The following is a 22738-nucleotide window of genomic DNA, read 5'->3' as shown; positions in this document are numbered from 1 at the left end:
TCCCCCTCCGGCCATCAGCCCAGTGACATTACCAGGGATAGATGTCATACTGAGGCCCTGCGTCCCTCTCACCGTGTCCCCCCCTCCGGCCATCAGCCCAGTGACATTACCAGGGATAGATGTTATACTGAGGCCCTGCGTCCCTCTCACCGTGTCCCCCCCTCCGGCCATCAGCCCAGTGACATTACCAGGGATAGATGTTATACTGAGGCCCTGCGTCCCTCTCACCGTGTCCCCCCCTCCGGCCATCAGCCCAGTGACATTACCAGGGATAGATGTTATACTGAGGCCCTGCGTCCCTCTCACCGTGTCCCCCCCTCCGGCCATCAGCTCAGTGACATTACCAGGGATAGATGTTATACTGAGGCCCTGCGTCCCTCTCACCGTGTCCCCCCCTCCGGCCATCAGCCCAGTGACATTACCAGGGATAGATGTTATACTGAGGCCCTGCGTCCCTCTCACCGTGTCCCCCCCTCCGGCCATCAGCTCAGTGACATTACCGGGGATAGATGTTACACTGAGGCCCTGCGTCCCTCTCACCGTGTCCCCCCCTCCGGCCATCAGCCCAGTGACATTACCGGGGATAGATGTTATACTGAGGCCCTGCGTCCCTCTCACCGTGTCCCCCCCTCCGGCCATCAGCCCAGTGACATTACCGGGGATAGATGTTACACTGAGGCCCTGCGTCCCTCTCACCGTGTCCCCCCCTCCGGCCTACAGCTCAGTGACATTACCAGGGATAGATGTTATACTGAGGCCCTGCGTCCCTCTCACCGTGTCCCCCCCTCCGGCCATCAGCTCAGTGACATTACCAGGGATAGATGTTATACTGAGGCCCTGCGTCCCTCTCACCGTGTCCCCCCCTCCGGCCATCAGCTCAGTGACATTACCAGGGATAGATGTTATACTGAGGCCCTGCGTCCCTCTCACCGTGTCCCCCCCTCCGGCCATCAGCCCAGTGACATTACCAGGGATAGATGTTATACTGAGGCCCTGCGTCCCTCTCACCGTGTCCCCCCCTCCGGCCATCAGCTCAGTGACATTACCAGGGATAGATGTTATACTGAGGCCCTGCGTCCCTCTCACCGTGTCCCCCCCTCCGGCCATCAGCTCAGTGACATTACCGGGGATAGATGTTACACTGAGGCCCTGCGTCCCTCTCACCGTGTCCCCCCCTCCGGCCATCAGCCCAGTGACATTACCGGGGATAGATGTTATACTGAGGCCCTGCGTCCCTCTCACCGTGTCCCCCCCTCCGGCCATCAGCCCAGTGACATTACCAGGGATAGATGTTATACTGAGGCCCTGCGTCCCTCTCACCATGTCCCCCCCTCCGGCCATCAGCCCAGTGACATTACCAGGGATAGATGTTATACTGAGGCCCTGCGTCCCTCTCACCGTGTCCCCCCTCCGGCCATCAGCCCAGTGACATTACCAGGGATAGATGTTATACTGAGGCCCTGCGTCCCTCTCACCGTGTCCCCCCCTCCGGCCATCAGCCCAGTGACATTACCAGGGATAGATGTTATACTGAGGCCCTGCGTCCCTCTCACCGTGTCCCCCCCTCCGGCCATCAGCTCAGTGACATTACCAGGGATAGATGTTATACTGAGGCCCTGCGTCCCTCTCACCGTGTCCCCCCCTTCGGCCATCAGCTCAGTGACATTACCAGGGATAGATGTTATACTGAGGCCCTGCGTCCCTCTCACCGTGTCCCCCCCTCCGGCCATCAGCTCAGTGACATTACCAGGGATAGATGTTATACTGAGGCCCTGCGTCCCTCTCACCGTGTCCCCCCCTCAGGCCATCAGCCCAGTGACATTACCAGGGATAGATGTTATACTGAGGCCCTGCGTCCCTCTCACCGTGTCCCCCCCTCCGGCCATCAGCCCAGTGACATTACCAGGGATAGATGTTATACTGAGGCCCTGCGTCCCTCTCACCGTGTCCCCCCCCCCGGCCATCAGCTCAGTGACATTACCAGGGATAGATGTTATACTGAGGCCCTGCGTCCCTCTCACCGTGTCCCCCCCTCCGGCCATCAGCTCAGTGACATTACCAGGGATAGATGTTATACTGAGGCCCTGCGTCCCTCTCACCGTGTCCCCCCCTCCGGCCATCAGCCCAGTGACATTACCAGGGATAGATGTTATACTGAGACCCTGCGTCCCTCTCACCGTGTCCCCCCCTTCGGCCATCAGCCCAGTGACATTACCAGGGATAGATGTTACACTGAGGCCCTGCGTCCCTCTCACCGTGTCCCCCCCTCCGGCCATCAGCTCAGTGACATTACCAGGGATAGATGTTATACTGAGGCCCTGCGTCCCTCTCACCGTGTGTCCCCCTCCGGCCATCAGCCCAGTGACATTACCAGGGATAGATGTCATACTGAGGCCCTGCGTCCCTCTCACCGTGTCCCCCCCTCCGGCCATCAGCCCAGTGACATTACCAGGGATAGATGTTATACTGAGGCCCTGCGTCCCTCTCACCGTGTCCCCCCCTCCGGCCATCAGCCCAGTGACATTACCAGGGATAGATGTTATACTGAGGCCCTGCGTCCCTCTCACCGTGTCCCCCCCTCCGGCCATCAGCCCAGTGACATTACCAGGGATAGATGTTATACTGAGGCCCTGCGTCCCTCTCACCGTGTCCCCCCCTCCGGCCATCAGCTCAGTGACATTACCAGGGATAGATGTTATACTGAGGCCCTGCGTCCCTCTCACCGTGTCCCCCCCTCCGGCCATCAGCCCAGTGACATTACCAGGGATAGATGTTATACTGAGGCCCTGCGTCCCTCTCACCGTGTCCCCCCCTCCGGCCATCAGCTCAGTGACATTACCGGGGATAGATGTTACACTGAGGCCCTGCGTCCCTCTCACCGTGTCCCCCCCTCCGGCCATCAGCCCAGTGACATTACCGGGGATAGATGTTATACTGAGGCCCTGCGTCCCTCTCACCGTGTCCCCCCCTCCGGCCATCAGCCCAGTGACATTACCGGGGATAGATGTTACACTGAGGCCCTGCGTCCCTCTCACCGTGTCCCCCCCTCCGGCCTACAGCTCAGTGACATTACCAGGGATAGATGTTATACTGAGGCCCTGCGTCCCTCTCACCGTGTCCCCCCCTCCGGCCATCAGCTCAGTGACATTACCAGGGATAGATGTTATACTGAGGCCCTGCGTCCCTCTCACCGTGTCCCCCCCTCCGGCCATCAGCTCAGTGACATTACCAGGGATAGATGTTATACTGAGGCCCTGCGTCCCTCTCACCGTGTCCCCCCCTCCGGCCATCAGCCCAGTGACATTACCAGGGATAGATGTTATACTGAGGCCCTGCGTCCCTCTCACCGTGTTCCCCCCTCCGGCCATCAGCCCAGTGACATTACCAGGGATAGATGTTATACTGAGGCCCTGCGTCCCTCTCACCGTGTCCCCCCCTCCGGCCATCAGCCCAGTGACATTACCAGGGATAGATGTTATACTGAGGCCCTGCGTCCCTCTCACCGTGTCCCCCCCTCCGGCCATCAGCTCAGTGACATTACCAGGGATAGATGTTATACTGAGGCCCTGCGTCCCTCTCACCGTGTCCCCCCCCTTCGGCCATCAGCTCAGTGACATTACCAGGGATAGATGTTATACTGAGGCCCTGCGTCCCTCTCACCGTGTCCCCCCCTCCGGCCATCAGCTCAGTGACATTACCAGGGATAGATGTTATACTGAGGCCCTGCGTCCCTCTCACCGTGTCCCCCCCTCCGGCCATCAGCCCAGTGACATTACCAGGGATAGATGTTATACTGAGGCCCTGCGTCCCTCTCACCGTGTCCCCCCCCTCCGGCCATCAGCTCAGTGACATTACCAGGGATAGATGTTATACTGAGGCTCTGCGTCCCTCTCACCGTGTCCCCCCCTCCGGCCATCAGCCCAGTGACATTACCAGGGATAGATGTTATACTGAGGCCCTGCGTCCCTCTCACCGTGTCCCCCCCTCCGGCCATCAGCCCAGTGACATTACCAGGGATAGATGTTATACTGAGGCCCTGCGTCCCTCTCACCGTGTCCCCCCCTCCGGCCATCAGCTCAGTGACATTACCAGGGATAGATGTTATACTGAGGCCCTGCGTCCCTCTCACCGTGTCCCCCCCTCAGGCCATCAGCCCAGTGACATTACCAGGGATAGATGTTATACTGAGGCCCTGCGTCCCTCTCACCGTGTCCCCCCCTCCGGCCATCAGCCCAGTGACATTACCAGGGATAGATGTTATACTGAGGCCCTGCGTCCCTCTCACCGTGTCCTCCCCCCTCCGGCCATCAGCTCAGTGACATTACCAGGTATAGATGTTACACTGAGGCCCTGCGTCCCTCTCACCGTGTCCCCCCCTCCGGCCATCAGCCCAGTGACATTACCAGGGATAGATGTTATACTGAGGCCCTGCGTCCCTCTCACCGTGTCCCCCCCTCCGGCCATCAGCTCAGTGACATTACCAGGGATAGATGTTATACTGAGGCCCTGCGTCCCTCACACCGTGTCCCCCCCTCCGGCCATCAGCCCAGTGACATTACCAGGGATAGATGTTATACTGAGGCCCTGCGTCCCTCTCACCGTGTCCCCCCCTCCGGCCATCAGCCCAGTGACATTACCAGGGATAGATGTTATACTGAGGCCCTGCGTCCCTCTCACCGTGTCCCCCCCTCCGGCCATCAGCCCAGTGACATTACCAGGGATAGATGTTATACTGAGGCCCTGCGTCCCTCTCACCGTGTCCCCCCCTCCGGCCATCAGCCCAGTGACATTACCAGGGATAGATGTTATACTGAGGCCCTGCGTCCCTCTCACCGTGTCCCCCCCTCCGGCCATCAGCCCAGTGACATTACCAGGGATAGATGTTATACTGAGGCCCCGCGTCCCTCTCACCGTGTCCCCCCCTCCGGCCATCAGCCCAGTGACATTACCAGGGATAGATGTTATACTGAGGCCCTGCGTCCCTCTCACCGTGTCCCCCCCTCCGGCCATCAGCCCAGTGACATTACCAGGGATAGATGTTACACTGAGGCCCTGCGTCCCTCTCACCGTGTCCCCCCCTCCGGCCATCAGCCCAGTGACATTACCAGGGATAGATGTTATACTGAGGCCCTGCGTCCCTCTCACCGTGTCCCCCCCTCCGGCCATCAGCCCAGTGACATTACCAGGGATAGATGTTATACTGAGGCCCTGCGTCCCTCTCACCGTGTCCCCCCCTCCGGCCATCAGCCCAGTGACATTACCAGGGATAGATGATATACTGAGGCCCTGCGTCCCTCTCACCGTGTCCCCCCCTCCGGCCATCAGCCCAGTGACATTACCAGGGATAGATGTTATACTGAGGCCCTGCGTCCCTCTCACCGTGTCCCCCCCTCCGGCCATTAGCTCAGTGACATTACCAGGGATAGATGTTATACTGAGGCCCTGCGTCCCTCTCACCGTGTCCCCCCCTTCGGCCATCAGCCCAGTGACATTACCAGGGATAGATGTTATACTGAGGCCCTGCGTCCCTCACACCGTGTCCCCCCCTCCGGCCATCAGCCCAGTGACATTACCAGGGATAGATGTTATACTGAGGCCCTGCGCCCCTCTCACCGTGTCCCCCCCTCCGGCCATCAGCCCAGTGACATTACCAGGGATAGATGTTATACTGAGGCCCTGCGTCCCTCTCACCGTGTCCCCCCCTCCGGCCATCAGCCCAGTGACATTACCAGGGATAGATGTTATACTGAGGCCCTGCGTCCCTCTCACCGTGTCCCCCCCTCCGGCCATCAGCTCAGTGACATTACCAGGGATAGATGTTATACTGAGGCCCTGCGTCCCTCTCACCGTGTCCCCCCCTCCGGGCATCAGCTCAGTGACATTACCAGGGATAGATGTTATACTGAGGCCCTGCGTCCCTCTCACCGTGTCCCCCCCTCCGGCCATCATCTCAGTGACATTACCAGGGATAGATGTTATACTGAGGCCCTGCGTCCCTCTCACCGTGTCCCCCCCTCCGGCCATCAGCCCACTGACATTACCGGGGATAGATGTTATACTGAGGCCCTGCGTCCCTCTCACCGTGTCCCCCCCTCCGGCCATCAGCCCAGTGACATTACCAGGGATAGATGTTATACTGAGGCCCTGCGTCCCTCTCACCGTGTCCCCCCCTCCGGCCATCAGCCCAGTGACATTACCAGGGATAGATGTTATACTGAGACCCTGCGTCCCTCTCACCGTGTCCCCCCCTCCGGCCATCAGCCCAGTGACATTACCAGGGATAGATGTTATACTGAGGCCCTGCGTCCCTCTCACCGTGTCCCCACCTCCGGCCATCAGCTCAGTGACATTACCAGGGATAGACGTTATACTGAGGCCCTGCGTCCCTCTCACCGTGTCCCCCCTCCGGCCATCAGCCCAGTGACATTATCAGGGATAGATGTTATACTGAGGCCCTGCGTCCCTCTCACCGTGTCCCCCCCTCCGGCCATCAGCCCACTGACATTACCGGGGATAGATGTTATACTGAGGCCCTGCGTCCCTCTCACCGTGTCCCCCCCTCCGGCCATCAGCTCAGTGATATTACCAGGGATAGATGTTATACTGAGGCCCTGCGTCCCTCTCACCGTGTCCCCCCCTCCGGCCATCAGCCCAGTGACATTACCAGGGATAGATGTTATACTGAGGCCCTGCGTCCCTCACACCGTGTCCCCCCCTCCGGCCATCAGCTCAGTGACATTACCAGGGATAGATGTTATACTGAGACCCTGCGTCCCTCTCACCGTGTCCCCCCCTTCGGCCATCAGCCCAGTGACATTACCAGGGATAGATGTTACACTGAGGCCCTGCGTCCCTCTCACCGTGTCCCCCCCTCCGGCCATCAGCCCAGTGACATTACCAGGGATAGATGTTATACTGAGGCCCCGCGTCCCTCTCACCGTGTCCCCCCCTCCGGCCATCAGCTCAGTGACATTACCAGGGATAGATGTTATACTGAGGCCCCGTGTCCCTCTCACCGTGTCCCCCCCTCCGGCCATCAGCTCAGTGACATTACCAGGGATAGATGTTATACTGAGGCCCCGCGTCCCTCTCACCGTGTCCCCCCCTCCGGCCATCAGCCCAGTGACATTACCAGGGATAGATGTTATACTGAGGCCCTGCGTCCCTCTCACGTGTCCCCCCCTCCGGCCATCAGCCCAGTGACATTACCAGGGATAGATGTTATACTGAGGCCCTGCGTCCCTCTCACCGTGTCCCCCCCTCCGGCCATCAGCTCAGTGACATTACCAGGGATAGATGTTATACTGAGGCCCCGCGTCCCTCTCACCGTGTCCCCCCCTCCGGCCATCAGCTCAGTGACATTAACAGGGATAGATGTTATACTGAGGCCCCGCGTCCCTCTCACCGTGTCCCCCCCTCCGGCCATCAGCCCAGTGACATTACCAGGGATAGATGTTATACTGAGGCCCTGCGTCCGTCTCACCGTGTCCCCCCCTCCGGCCATCAGCCCAGTGACATTACCAGGGATAGATGTTATACTGAGGCCCTGCGTCCCTCTCACCGTGTCCCCCCCTCCGGCCATCAGCCCAGTGACATTATCAGGGATAGATGTTATACTGAGGCCCTGCGTCCCTCTCACCGTGTCCCCCCCCTCCGGCCATCAGCTCAGTGACATTACCAGGGATAGATGTTATACTGAGGCCCTGCGTTCCTCTCACCGTGTCCCCCCCTCCGGCCATCAGCCCACTGACATTACCGGGGATAGATGTTATACTGAGGCCCTGCGTCCCTCTCACCGTGTCCCCCCCCTCCAGCCATCAGCTCAGTGACATTACCAGGGATAGATTTTATACTGAGGCCCTGCGTCCCTCTCACCGTGTCCCCCCCTCCGGCCATAAGCCCAGTGACATTACCAGGGATAGATGTTACACTGAGGCCCTGCGTCCCTCTCACCGTGTCCCCCCCTCCGGCCATCAGCCCAGTGACATTACCAGGGATAGATGTTATACTGAGGCCCTGCGCCCCTCTCACCGTGTCCCCCCCTCCGGCCATCAGCCCAGTGACATTACCAGGGATAGATGTTACACTGAGGCCCTGCGTCCCTCTCACCGTGTCCCCCCCTCCGGCCATCAGCTCAGTGACATTACCAGGGATAGATGTTATACTGAGGCCCTGCGTCTCTCTCACCGTGTCCCCCCCTCCGGCCATCAGCTCAGTGACATTACCAGGGATAGATGTTATACTGAGGCCCTGCGTCCCTCTCACCGTGTCCCCCCCTCCGGCCATCAGCTCAGTGACATTACCAGGGATAGATGTTATACTGAGGCCCTGCGTCCCTCTCACCGTGTCCCCCCCTCCGGCCATCAGCTCAGTGACATTACCAGGGATAGATGTTATACTGAGGCCCTGCGTCCCTCTCACCGTGTCCCCCCCCCCGGCCATCAGCTCAGTGACATTACCAGGGATAGATGTTATACTGAGGCCCTGCGTCCCTCTCACCCTGTCCCCCCCTCCGGCCATCAGCTCAGTGACATTACCAGGGATAGATGTTACACTGAGGCCCTGCGTCCCTCTCACCGTGTCCCCCCCTCCGGCCATCAGCCCAGTGACATTACCAGGGATAGATGTTATACTGAGGCCCTGCGTCCCTCTCACCGTGTCCCCCCCTCCGGCCATCAGCCCAGTGACATTACCAGGGATAGATGTTATACTGAGGCCCTGCGTCCCTCTCACCGTGTCCCCCCCTCCAGCCATCAGCTCAGTGACATTACCAGGGATAGATGTTATACTGAGGCCCTGCGTCCCTCTCACCGTGTCCCCCCCTACGGCCATCAGCCCAGTGACATTACCAGGGATAGATGTTATTCTGAGGCCCTGCGTCCCTCTCACCGTGTCCCCCCCTCCGGCCATCAGCCCAGTGACATTACCAGGGATAGATGTTATACTGAGGTCCTGCGTCCCTCTCACCGTGTCCCCCCCTCCGGCCATCAGCTCAGTGACATTACCAGGGATAGATGTTATACTGAGGCCCTGCGTCCCTCTCACCGTGTCCCCCCCTCCGGCCATCAGCCCAGTGACATTACCAGGGATAGATGTTATACTGAGGCCCTGCGTCCCTCTCACCGTGTCCCCCCCCTCCGGCCATCAGCTCAGTGACATTACCAGGGATAGATGTTATACTGAGGCCCTGCGTCCCTCTCACCGTGTCCCCCCCTCCGGCCATCAGCTCAGTGACATTACCAGGGATAGATGTTATACTGAGGCCCTGCGTCCCTCTCACCGTGTCCCCCCCTCCGGCCATCAGCTCAGTGACATTACCAGGGATAGATGTTATACTGAGGCCCTGCGTCCCTCTCACCGTGTCCCCCCCTCCGGCCATCAGCTCAGTGACATTACCAGGGATAGATGTTATACTGAGGCCCTGCGTCCCTCTCACCGTGTCCCCCCCTCCGGCCATCAGCCCAGTGACATTACCAGGGATAGATGTTATACTGAGGCCCTGCGTCTCTCTCACCGTGTCCCCCCCTCCGGCCATCAGCCCAGTGACATTACCAGGGATAGATGTTATACTGAGGCCCTGCATCCCTCTCACCGTGTCCACCCCTCCGGCCATCAGCTCAGTGATATTGGCCTTGATGGAGTCCAGTGGAAGCTCTGCCTGCAGTAACAGCTCTGCCATGATTCCCGAGTACCCACGCTCCTGCTTCAGGCAGAATTCCTGGTATATGTTCTGGATGCACCTATCAGCTGTAGGAACAGAGAGTGAGGTCAGAGGTCAGGCAGGAGGTCATATGAGTGGTCACATCATAGTCATGGGTAAGGTAATGGGATCAGCATTTAGAAGAATCCAGGATAGGCTTTGATAAAGCGCCAAGAGCACGAAACGCGTCAGAGTTACTCCCCCATGCCACCCTCTATAATGTCACCCCTATATCAATTGTTTTTAACCTATTTGGCTTGTGCTTAGCCCCCATTATTCATTTGCTGTGCTCCCTTTTTCGTCCCCTGGATTCTTCTATTGCATCATACAAAAGGACACACGCCTCAGCGGAGACACACGCCTCAGCGGAGACACACGCCTTAGCGGAGAGACCTCAACAGGTGATTTATTGGTTTATATACTTGTATGAAGATGACAAATTGCATTCAGCTGTAAGGGTATTTGTTCCTGACACTAAGGAGAAGAGCCAGTCACCATTGCCAGTTAGGCTGCCACTGGCTGCAGCAGGCATACCTTCACCCTAATGTATGAGCCGTGGGGATTGCATACTCTATGGCTTTGTGTCATCTCTCTCACTTTTTCATGCGTCTCTCCCTAACTAGCTAATTACAGCTTCAGTCAAATGCTGTTTATGCCCAATTCTGGGTAGCACTGGGTCAAGAACTCTGTTCTATTATTCTCTGGGATCAGCGTTGAGATAAGGGGTGGATACTCGGCGTCATTATGCAGCGCAGCGTGTTCATTATCAGTTATGACAAAGGGCCGCACAGGGTGTTCTGACCATTGTCTGGACCTCCCTGTAACACACAGTCTTCTAGGGCAAGTCACACAGAGACCATGCTCAGCATAGATGTATGTTTATGTCTCTAACACATCAGCATGTCGGTAAAACAAACTGAACAACACAAAATCATTGCTCTTTCTGAGCACTCGCTACACACAGATCACCCTATCTGCAGCTGGCTGGCTTGACCACTTAACTGAATAAAGATAAAGGTTAGCAAGTGATGGGCAATTGTACCTTTCAGCCCCCCGGCTCTCCTGGCTGGGGTATTGGGAAAGGGGTAAGCTACAGTACTGTAACTCAGCTTTGCATCTTAAACACGTATGCAGGAAAAACAGGGATGCGCAAAAACTAATAACAAAACAGTAGCAAAACACAGGTTACCGTACCAATAGTAATGACTAAACTCTCCCTGCCGCTGGCCCAAATCTCTCACCCAGAGAGATAAAAAGTCACACACGCCAGAAAAGGGCCTAACGTGCACAGGAGAGAAAAGACAAAAATAAAACATAGTGTAATCTGTTTCCCGTAAAGAACGGACCTGCTAATAAAGGTTTATACACTTACAGAATAAAAGATCAATATGGGCGGTGATCATTGTCACGGTAACTTATGACAAGATATAATATACACCAAATATCTGGGTTGAACTGAACGAGGCTTAGATATAATAAAGTATATTTATTCCTTAGATAGGTGAACACAACAAGATAGTACAATTAACAGACAAGAAGGTAACACTTACTTAGGGGTTGGAATGAAGAAGTTTCAAATAGCAATTCTCCAGCAATCAGGTTTCAATCAAGATGTAACAAGAAGACAAAGACTGTAGGGTTGACATCAGTTTATATAACTTTTCAACCCTATTCTTATTATTGAGTGCAGGCTATTGGAGAACAATTACCTGCACCCAATCTCTAACGTGGGAACATTGTTAACCCATGCCCCCCAGCTAGATGGTACATGCGTACTGGGACCCTGAGGGTCTCATTTCTGTAGCCCCACACCCAAGTCAGGGGCGCCGGGCAGTCTACCAGATGGGGTATCTGGCAGGATATTCTTTGTTTGTAGGTGTGAGTTATGGCACCTACAAACCACTCCAGCCCTGCGCTTCTCTGCCCTCATGTAAAAAGTTAGAGGCTGAGCCTTTGATCAGGGGTCTGTTTCTTAGACATTAGATCGCCCCCCTGATCATTTGCATTCCTCAATGTGCAGGAATCTTCGCGGGCTTTTGTCCCCGCTTTGAAACACAGTATAGTTTTTAATATACAGACATATTAAAATACGCGGTTCTGTTGGGCCCAGCGGGTCGAAATGACCCAGTTCTTCATGCTGGAACTGACTCACCATAGTGGCCAAGTTTCAGCCCGCTGCGACCCACAGAACCGGAGATATGCAAATACAAGTTTAACCGTTTATTTCTTTATTACAAATTTCTCCGCTGTAAAATAAATCTCAGTTTTTCACTTCTTTCCCATTGAAATCAACGGGCCCCGCCGCCATAGACTCTCAATGGGGAACCTCCGCCATTGGCACCTATGGGTACCGCCGCCATAGACTTACAATGGTGCATTGCCGCCATTAAAGTCTATGGGACGTCTCCGCCATAGCCGGTCAACTGCTGCCATTGATGTCTATGGGAAATACTTACGGACCTTTACGGTGGTCCATACTCCGTCGGGTTGGACGGAGAGGGTCGGGAATGGACCTGCAGTCATGCCGGAACAGTGACTGCAGGCACCCCAAACCCCGGCCATCTGGACCTTCCAGAACCGGAGATATGGGCTTATACTTTTCAGGGTTTTGGACTTAGCCGTTTTCTCGCGCTGCTTCTCTCACCCCCATTGAAGCCTATGGCGCGACCCGCTTGGCCAGCGCGATGCTTTCTGGGGGTCCTGGATTCTTGGACCCGGTGGTGGTCAAGTGTGGGGAGGCCTAGGGGCTAGGGGCAAAAATAATTTTATTCCTGGGTGCCCTAGAACCTAAGATTCCCACGCCACTTGTCGTTGACCTTGAACTAACAGTGATGAAAGCTCTTTTTTAGACAATGTTTCCTCTTTGCGGTTTTGTGGTTTGGACGGCTGCCAACCTATTCCTGGAGATCGCCGTCGAGGAATCTCCATTGAAGTCAATGGGCCCATTGACTTACAATGGGAAACCGACGCTCCTCCTCTCGGACGCCACCTGCTGGTCTTTGAGGGAAACAGCTCCAAAACCGCTAGATCCGCCATTGAAATGAATGGAGCTCCAATGGCGACCTATGGGACTCTGCAAAATGGTGCCTGAAAAGGCGGGAAAATTAAACAAAGGGCTATAATCACTTCCTAACTATTAACCCTTGTCCTCCCGGATGGATCCCATTGTGTGTGTGGTGCAGACACTTACATGGTGATAATATACTAGAACAGGGGAACACACATTTTCATGTTACAGCAAGGTTAAAACCACATTCCTGAACCGCAGACCAGTTAACCCCTTGCCTCCCTGGTGAGGTCAGGGGGTGGCCATATGGGGTGCAACCCCTTTAATACTGGGCCAATCCCCCTCTCCCTCTACAATCATAAACTCAGATGAAATGGCCCGAGAAACCCCTCCTTCAGGTATCAGCTGGGCTCGTCTGCCGAACGTATTACTCCAATGAGATCCTCCTGTAATAATGGTGTCCCGAGACCGCACACCGACCCAATGGCTTCCACACAGGGATAGGCATCCAGATAAGGAACCAAACCAGGATGTACCAACGTACAAAACAATCTAATAAATAAAATAGAAACACACAAAGGATATGCCCACTGGCGTACTCCACACCGGAACCTGCGACACGGAATGAAAGTCTTCAGGGGCAGAAGCAGAACGCGAAACGAGTAGGGCAGAGGAGTGTGGTGTGTATGGTGTGTATGGTGTGTATTGTGGAGGAAGGAAACACACCACGAAGGTATTTTGGAGATTATGCACTGAAGTCTCGCGAGACGCGAGGAACACTCATCACGTGACGCGGAAGCATTGTGTGGGGTGCACGGAGCTGCAGGCAGTGAGGGATGCGCGTCGTTTCCTCCTTTAAAGGATCTACCACACAGGCTGGGGTGTCGGAGGTGAGCTGGTGGTGCGTGGGACTTTCATTTCGTGTCGCAGGTACCGGTGTGGAGTACTCCGTGTCGCAGGTTCCGGTGTGGACTACTCCGTGTCGCAGGTACCGGTGTGGAGTACTCCGTGTCGCAGGTTCCGGTGTGGACCACTCCGTGCCGCAGGTTCCGGTGTGGAGTACTCCGTGTCACAGGTACCGGTGTGCAGTACTCCGTGTCGCAGGTACCGGTGTGGAGTACTCCGTGTCGCAGGTACCGGTGTGGACTACTCCGTGTCGCAGGTTCCGGTGTGGACTACTCCGTGTCGCAGGTACCGGTGTGGAGTACTCCGTGTCGCAGGTTCCGGTGTGGACCACTCCGTGCCGCAGGTTCCGGTGTGGAGTACTCCGTGTCACAGGTACCGGTGTGCAGTACTCCGTGTCGCAGGTACCGGTGTGGAGTACTCCGTGTCGCAGGTTCCGGTGTGGACTACTCCGTGTCGCAGGTTCCGGTGTGGAGTGCGCCAGTGGGCATATCCTTTGTGTGTTTCTATTTTATTTATTAGATTGTTTTGTACGTTGGTACATCCTGGTTTGGTTCCTTATCTGGATGCCTATCCCTGTGTAGAAGCCATTGGGTCGGTGTGCGGTCTCGGGACACCATTATTACAGGAGGGTCTCATTGGAGTAATACGTTCGGCAGACGAGCCCAGCTGATACCTGAAGGAGGGGTTCTCGGGCCATTTCATCCGAGTTTATGATCACTCCCATTTTGATCTTATATTCTGTAAGTGTATAAACCTTTATTAGCAGGTCCGTTCTTTATGGGAAACAGATTACACTATGTTTTGTTTTTTGTCTTTTCTCTCCTGTGCGTGTTAGGCCCTTTTCTGGCGCATTCTGGCGCCTGTTAGTTAGTCAAGGTGAGGTGCAAGTAGCTCCAAAGACAACTGAAAATCCTGGTCTGGACCTTTTAAGCAGCTGTCTAAGGGTACTGGAACCCCGACTCACCCTGATCACCAGATACTCCCCCTAGAGACGCGTAACATGGCTTGCAAGTCTCAGAACACTTACACAGCCGGGATCTCTCTCTGGGACTTTCAACTTCCTCAGTGAGGAAAAATACTGTTCACCCGGATCGGTTTCATATACATCCCTTTAATAACTGTACCACATACTCTTTCACACAATGTATAGCTACTCCGCATCATTATACAGCGCAGCATGTTCATTACCAGTGTATACATACCCTGCTGGAATATAATGTCCCAGGCGTTAACGTGCTCGGTCCATAGGTGGCTGTCTGCCAGGCGCAGGAGTTTGGGCGGCAGGAACAGCAGGGGTAGAGTGGTCTTTATCATGGTCTCCACGGCTCGGATAAAGCGCAGGGATTCTGCGTTGGGATGTTCCTCCAGGAGACCGAGACGCTGCCCATACAGGACGTAGCCACTTGCTGTGTGGACATAGTGGGTGACAGTGACACAGCTGACATAAGAATAATGTTGTGACACATCAAGGTGACAGTGTGACATAAGTGCCTCGCCCTACCAACAGCCACCCCAGCTACTAGGACTACTTCCCTCAACAGCTCCCCCTACCTAAGCAATGTTACCAGCTGCATATCCATTGCCTCACGTTCCACCATGTTACCGATCACCAGACGTTCTTATTGTTATTAACTATAACCACTGGTGAAAATAAATGTGAACTAGCGCTAAAGTGTAAAACACAGTGTGATATTAAAAAAAACCTCTAATAAAGGATGGCTGCCCGGTGATACTGCCAGTACTAACAGAATAACATAAAATAGAGAAAAACCTGGCGCCAAATTGTCAGTGGAATGTCCTGTACTCCTCAAGGGATCCGCACACTTGCTCGACAGACCATGCAAAGAAATAAACACAAACACACAAAAATCATAGCGCAACACTGTAGGGTGAGCAGTAATGCACTAATATATACAAACAATTAAGAATCCTAGCGACAATTAAAACAACTATTTATTAAAAAGAAGAACTATGCAAAGACAAAGGACCGCAGGTCATCTGGGACACAAAAATTGGAGCCCTACTTACAGACAGCAAGGCTTAAACTCGCATGGTAGGAACAAGTCCTAGATAGAGATGGTCTCCCTGCCGGGTGATGTCTCTGCTCCACTGCGGCTCAAACTCCAGTCAGTCCCTACGATGGTAGCCGGAACCTCTCCGGCCGTGGAGGCTGGTGTGCGGGGTCCACAGCTCTGCACCGCGTGTAGACACGCCTCACTTCCTCCTCCGGAGCAACGGGAAGTCTCTGCGCGCCCGCGCGCGATAGTACCCGTGGCCTTAAAGGGACAGCTGGCAGGCAGAATGAAAAGCAGGTCTCCAAAGCCAAATGACCTTAAACGTCCAAAGTCAATCAAACAGTGGCTATGCCACTAGCCCTACGCGTTTCGTAGATGTCACTCTACTTCCTCAGGGGTTTGGCTGCAGTAAGTAGTGTGCTGTATCCTTCTGGCTAGCAGCACATCTATCCATGTGCTCTCATCTGAGACAGCTGTCCCTTTAAGGCCACGGGTACTATCGCGCGCGGGCGCGCAGAGACTTCCCGTTGCTCCGGAGGAGGAAGTGAGGCGTGTGTCTACACGCGGTGCAGAGCTGTGGACCCCGCACACCAGCCTCCACGGCCGGAGAGGTTCCGGGTACCATCGTAGGGACTGACTGGAGTTCGAGCCGCAGTGGAGCAGAGACATCACCCGGCAGGGAGATCATCTCTATCTAGGACTTGTTCCTACCATGCGAGTTTAAGCCTTGCTGTCTGTAAGTAGGGCTCCAATTTTTGTGTCCCAGATGACCTGCGGTCCTTTGTCTTGGCATAGTTCTTCTTTTTAATAAATAGTTGTTTTAATTGTCGCTAGGATTCTTAATTGTTTGTATATATTAGTGCATTACTGCTCACCCTACAGTGTTGCGCTATGATTTTTGTGTGTTTGTGTTTATTTCTTTGCATGGTCTGTCGAGCAAGTGTGCGGATCCCTTGAGGAGTACAGGACATTCCACTGACAATTTGGCGCCAGGTTTTTCTCTATTTTAACTATAACCACTGTATTGTTATTAACTAATATGTTACTATAACTATACTCCCCTTCCTCTCCTGCGCGGCCTGTTTCATATACTGTTCTCACTCTTGCTCCCCCCCCCACCCTGCTTCCAACGCGTTCCCAGTACTAAGAAATCCATTGTCCCCAATGGTTCCTAATCGCTTGTAGTGGGGAGATTCCCCCTTTCCTTCCTAATCTGATTATTCCCTTTCCAAGTGCTCATAATTCCATTCTTCCCGTCCCCATTGCTTCCGAAATCTGATTGTTCCTTTCCCAGTGCTCTCAAATTGACTACTACTGTCGCAAATGCTAACAAATGACCGTCACCATTACAAATGATTCCGACATTAACTGTACTCTTTACCCCTACACAGACTGCCCCATCACTAACTGGCACCTCCATCCCCACTACAATTACTCCTAACCCTTGCTGAACTACCACTGATAACCTCATAAATCATTATCAATCCCTCACCAATTATCCTCTCTTCTGCCCCATCCTATCCCTCATCCACCCCATAGCATGATCAGCTGTCCCTCCTTGCTTCTCCTCCTTCTTACCACCCCCTCCTCCTTTCCCCCACGAGCCTCTGCCCCACCTATCCCTCCCCCCAATGCCACCATCCTTCTCAATCCTTGTCCTCACCATCCCCATCCCTCACCAAAATCTAACCTCCACTCACTATGCCAACCCCATTAACCTCATACACCCCATCCTTGTAAACTTCTCTCACTTCCCCCCCATCACCCCCCACTCCCACCCCAACCTCCATCAACCACCTATTCTCTCTCTAGAACGCCAGATCCATCTGCAATAAAACCACATTCACCCTCAATCACTTCCTACAAAACAATCTTGCATTTCTTGCAATCACCCAAACATGGATCCCCACCAAAAATACAGCCACTCCGCTGTCCTCATCTACACAATCATACTTCCCCCCCATACCCCACGTCACACCGGCACTGGAGGAGGAGATGGCCTCCTTGTCTCCTGATCCTGGACACCTGTCCCCAACCCCCCTTCCTTCCCTTTTTCCTCTTTTGAATTCCATGCCTGCTCTCTCTCTTTCCCTCTACCCATCACAGTCATCATAATTTATCGTCCCCCTGGCTCACCCACACCATTTTTCAATGAGTTTGAATGCTTCCTCTTTTCATTCTTACCCTCCCCCAACCCCCTTCTCATCCTCTGTGACTTTAACCTTCACCTCGATAACCCCCCCCCCCCCTCTGCCTTCACCCCCTCATTTCCTCCTTTGGACTCTCTCTTACTCAATCACCCCCCACCCACGTACCACGTGTCAAGATGCCACGCCGAGTCCCCCTAATCACTCTTTTTCCCACCTTCCAATCACCTTCTCCTCTCCACCATCCTTTGCATCGCTCCCCTCTCCTCACCCCCACCCAATCCCACCCTTCGCAGAAACCTCAAATCCATTGACCCATCCTCCCTTAACTCCACCACCTCATTACTCATCCCCCTCATTACTCATCCCCCACTCACATCATTTTCCTCTCTCCCACTGAACCCTGCTTTATCCACCCTCAACTCTTCATTATCCTCCTCCCTCAATTCAATCGCACCCTTCAACCCTGTGCGTCCAACCAGAAAGCCACCTCAACCCTGGCTCACCTGACAACTCAACACTCTGTCCCTCTTTGCACAGCCGAGAGATCATGGAAATCTTTCTATTCCTCATCCTAACACACCACCTTCCAATCCCTCCTGCACCAATACACCTCCACTCTCAAATCACAAAAACAAATATACTGTAACACCCTTATCACCTCATTCATGCCAACTGTTCTCCACACTAAACAATCTGCTACAGCCCTCCCCATCTCTCGTGCCTAAGCCTCCCTCCCCCTCTCAGACACTGACCTTGCCTCCTACTTCTCACAAAAAAATAATAACACCCGTGCTTCCTTACCCACCACTGCACCCCCTCTCCCTCCACCCCCAGCCACCACCCTCCCCCTCTATCCACCACCCCTACCCACTCCTTCTGCCCAACCTTTGATGATGATCTCATAATCCTTAAATGCTCTCATCCCACCATATCCCCTTCTGACCCCATTCCACACTACTGTCTCTCCTCTCCTCCCACTTCTCCTTCTTCAACCTCTCTCTATCCATTGGTCAATACCTAGACTCCTTAAACTGCGATAGTCATCCCTCTCATCAAAAAAAATCTCCCTGCCCACCAACTTTTGCCCTATCTCACTCCTTCCATACTTCTCCAAATTCCTCGAATGCATCGTTCCCAACCAAGTCTCCACCTTCCTCCACACTCATTCCCTCCTTCCCATTGTCCAGTCTGGATTCCGTCCCTCACACTCTACTGAAACTGCCCTCCTCACCATCCACAACTTTCTCTCCCAAGCTCGCCACTCCAAACTCTCCCAAACCTAATCCTCCTTGACCTCTCTTCAGACTTTGACACCAGCGATCACCTCACTCTCATCTTGACGCTACCAACCTTGGCATCACTGACAACACCCTCTCATGGCTCTCATCCTATCTCTCCCACCGCTCCTACTCTGTCTCCTTCATCCTCTCCACCCACCAAGTTGTCGTTCCCGAATGATCCATCCTTGATCCTCTTCTCTTTTTCCTCTCTACTGCCCCCCCTCAATTCTTCCCATAGATTCAACGTCCAGGTTTTTACAGACGACATCCAAATCTAGTTGTCCTTCCCACTATTCTCACACAAACTTTCCACCCATATCTCTGCCTGCCTTTCTGCCATTTCCACCTGGATGTCCTCCCACTTCTTAAAAATTATCTCCTTTCCCCCTCACCATCTCTCCAACCCTCACCATCTCCCCCTCCTCTTCCGCTCACAACCTTGGAGTGACCTTTGAACCTTCTCTCCTCTTTGCCCAACACACCTTCATAACACATCACCTGTTGCTACCATCTATATAACATATGAAAAATGTGTCGACTAATCATCCACTCCCTCATTTTCACCCGCCTCGACGACTACTTTGTCTCCCCTTTCCTCCTCCATACCCCTCCAAAAATCCAAATGCTGCAGCCCGTACACTTCTCAATCTCCCCTACTCTTCCCACATCACACCTCTCCTCTCCCAACTCCACCGGCTACCTATCCAACAAAGATCCCACTTCAAATTCCTCTGCCCAGTCTACAAATCTCTCTATGGTCTTGCTCCTCCTTACCTTGCAGCACTCATCTCTCCCTACACCCGTTCCCATCCTCTTCCCATCCTCACTGCCACAGTCCTTACTCTTCGCCCCCACCCCCCGCAGGTCCTCATGCTTCCTCTAGATTGCAATCATTTGCCTTACTCGACACGGTCCACTGTACCAAGCTCCCCCACCACATCCCATCTGCCCCCTCCACATCCCATCTGCCCCCTCAATAACGATCTTCAGAAGCCAACTCAAAACTCATCTCTTCTCCATCACATTCCATGATCACCTGTTGACCTCCTATCCCATCCCCTCCCTCACTCAACAATCATGAACTCCCCTACCCTCACCCCTTCCTAAACCATCCTAAAGTCTCTCCAAAACCCTCCAAAGCCACTCACCTCACCAGTCCAATCGTCCCCACTGTCCGTCCCTTCACCATTACAAGACTAAATCCAGAGACCTGACCCCAACACCTGCCCACCAACTAAGCAAGCTCACAATGCACCTAACCCATAACCTGACTATAATATTCCCCCCCTACCCACCAACCAAGCAATCTCTCACTGCCCCTAACCCATAACCTGACTATAATATTCCCCCCCTACCCACCAACCAAGCAATCTCTCACTGCCCCTAACCCATACCCTGACCATAATGTTCCCCCCTACCCACCAACCAAGCAATCTCTCACTGCCCCTAACCCATAACCTGACCATAATGTTCCCCCCCTACCCACCAACCAAGCAATCTCTCACTGCCCCTAACCCATAAACCTGACCATAATGTCCCCCCCTACCCACCAACCAAGCAATCTCACTGCCCCTAACCCATATCCTGACCATAATGTTCCCCCCTACCCACACACCAAGCAATCTCTCACTGCCACTAACCCATAACCTGACCATAATGTCCCCCCCTACCCACCAACCAAGCAATCTCTTACTGCATCTAACCCATATCCTGACCATAATGTTCCCCCCCCTACCCACCAACCAAGCAAGCTCTCACTGCCCCTAACCCATAACCTGACCATAATGTCCCCCCCTACCCACCAACCAAGCAATCTCACTGCCCCTAACCCATAACCTGACCATAATGTCTCCCCCTACCCACCAACCAAGCAATCTCTCACTGCCCCTAACCCATAACCTGACCATAATGTTCCCCCCCCCTACCCACCAACCAAGCAATCTCTCACTGCCCCTAACCCATACCCTGACCATAATTTTCCCACCCCTACCCACCAACCCACCAAACTCTCACTGCCCTTAACCCATACCGTTACCATAATGTTCCCCCGTACCCACCAACCAAGCAATCTGTCAATGCACCTAACCAATAACTAGACCATAATGTTCCCCCCCTACCCACCAACCAAGCAATCTCTCACTGCACCTAACCCATACCCTGACCATAATGTTCCAACCCCTACCAACCAACCAAGCAATCTCTCACTGCCCCTAACCCATAACCTGACCATAATGTTCCCACCCCCACCCACCAACCAAGCAATGTCTCACTGCCCCTAACCCATAACCTGACCATAATGTCCACCCCCCTACCCACCAACCAAGCAATCTCTCACTGCCACTAACCCATAACCTGGCCATAATGTCCCCCCCCACCCACCAACCAAGCAATCTCTCACTGCTCCTAAACCATAACCTGACCATAATGTCCCCACCCCCACCCACCAACCAAGCAAGCGATCAATGCACCTAACCCATACCCTGACTATAATGTTCCCACCCCTACCCACCAACCAAGCAATCTCTCACTGCCCCTAACCCATACCCTGACCATAATGTCCCCACCCTTACCCACCAACCAAGCAATCTCTCACTGCACCTAGCCCATACCCTGACCATAATGTCCCCCCCTACCCATCAACCAACCAATCTCTCACTGCCCCTAACCCATACCCTGACCATAATGTTCCCCCTCTACCCACCAACCAAGCAATCTCTCACTGCCCCTAACCCATAACCTGACCATAATGTTCCCACCCCCTACCCACCAACCAAGCAATCTCTCACTGCACCTAACCCATACCCTGACCATAATGTCCCCCCCTACCCACCAACCAAGCAATCTCTCACTGCCCCTAACCCATACCCTGACCATAATGTTCCCCCCCACCCACCAACCAAGCAATCTCTCACTGCCCCTAACCCATAACCTGACCATAATGTTCCCCCCGACCCACCAACCAAGCAATCTCTCACTGCCCCTAACCCATAACCTGACCATAATGTTCCCTCCCCTACCCACCAACCAACCAATCTCTCACTGCACCTAACCCATAACCTGACCATAATGTTCCCACCCCCACCCACCAACCAAGCAATCTCTCACTGCCCCTAACCCATAACCTGACCATAATGTCCACCCCCTACCCACCAACCAAGCAATCTCTCACTGCCACTAACCCATAACCTGGCCATAATGTTCCCCCACCCACCAACCAAGCAATCTCTCACTGCTCCTAAACCATAACCTGACCATAATGTCCCCACCCCCACCCACCAACCAAGCAAGCGATCGATGCACCTAACCCATACCCTGACTATAATGTTCCCACCCCTATCCACCAACCAAGCAATCTCTCACTGCCCCTAACCCATACCCTGACCATAATGTCCCCACCCCTACCCACCAACCAAGCAATCTCTCACTGCACCTACCCCATACCCTGACCATAATGTCCCCCCCTACCCACCAATCAAGCAATCTCTCACTGCCCCTAACCCATACCCTGACCATAATGTCCCCCCCTACCCACCAACCTAGCAATCTCTCACTGCACCTAACCCATACCCTGACCATAATGTCCCCCCCTACCCACCAACCAAGCAATCTCTCACTGCCCCTAACCCATAACCTGACCATAATGTTCCCCCCTACCCACCAACCAAGCAATCTCTCACAGC

The 22738-nt window shown here is 54.1% G+C and overlaps 1 protein-coding gene across 1 annotated transcript in view; it reads right to left on the bottom strand.

Moving 5' to 3' along the window:
* Positions 1–9592: 9592 nt before the first annotated feature.
* LOC142475734 (cytochrome P450 11B, mitochondrial-like) overlaps positions 9593–22738 on the bottom strand; it is a gene marked incomplete at its 3' end in the record, with an annotated part of 62178 nt that continues 49032 nt past the window's right edge. Inside the window, exons 4-5 of the mRNA XM_075581478.1 lie at positions 14816–15019; positions 9593–9747 (exon numbers count right to left, since the gene is read on the bottom strand). Coding sequence (XP_075437593.1) covers positions 9593–9747; positions 14816–15019 — 359 coding nt within the window. The remainder of the gene's footprint in view (positions 9748–14815; positions 15020–22738) is intronic.

The sequence above is a fragment of the Ascaphus truei genome, unplaced genomic scaffold, assembly GCF_040206685.1.
Source record: "Ascaphus truei isolate aAscTru1 unplaced genomic scaffold, aAscTru1.hap1 HAP1_SCAFFOLD_1351, whole genome shotgun sequence".
Classification (NCBI taxonomy): domain Eukaryota; kingdom Metazoa; phylum Chordata; class Amphibia; order Anura; family Ascaphidae; genus Ascaphus; species Ascaphus truei.
Note: the sequence above shows the minus strand (reverse complement) of the source record. Positions and strands in the feature narration are given on the sequence as shown.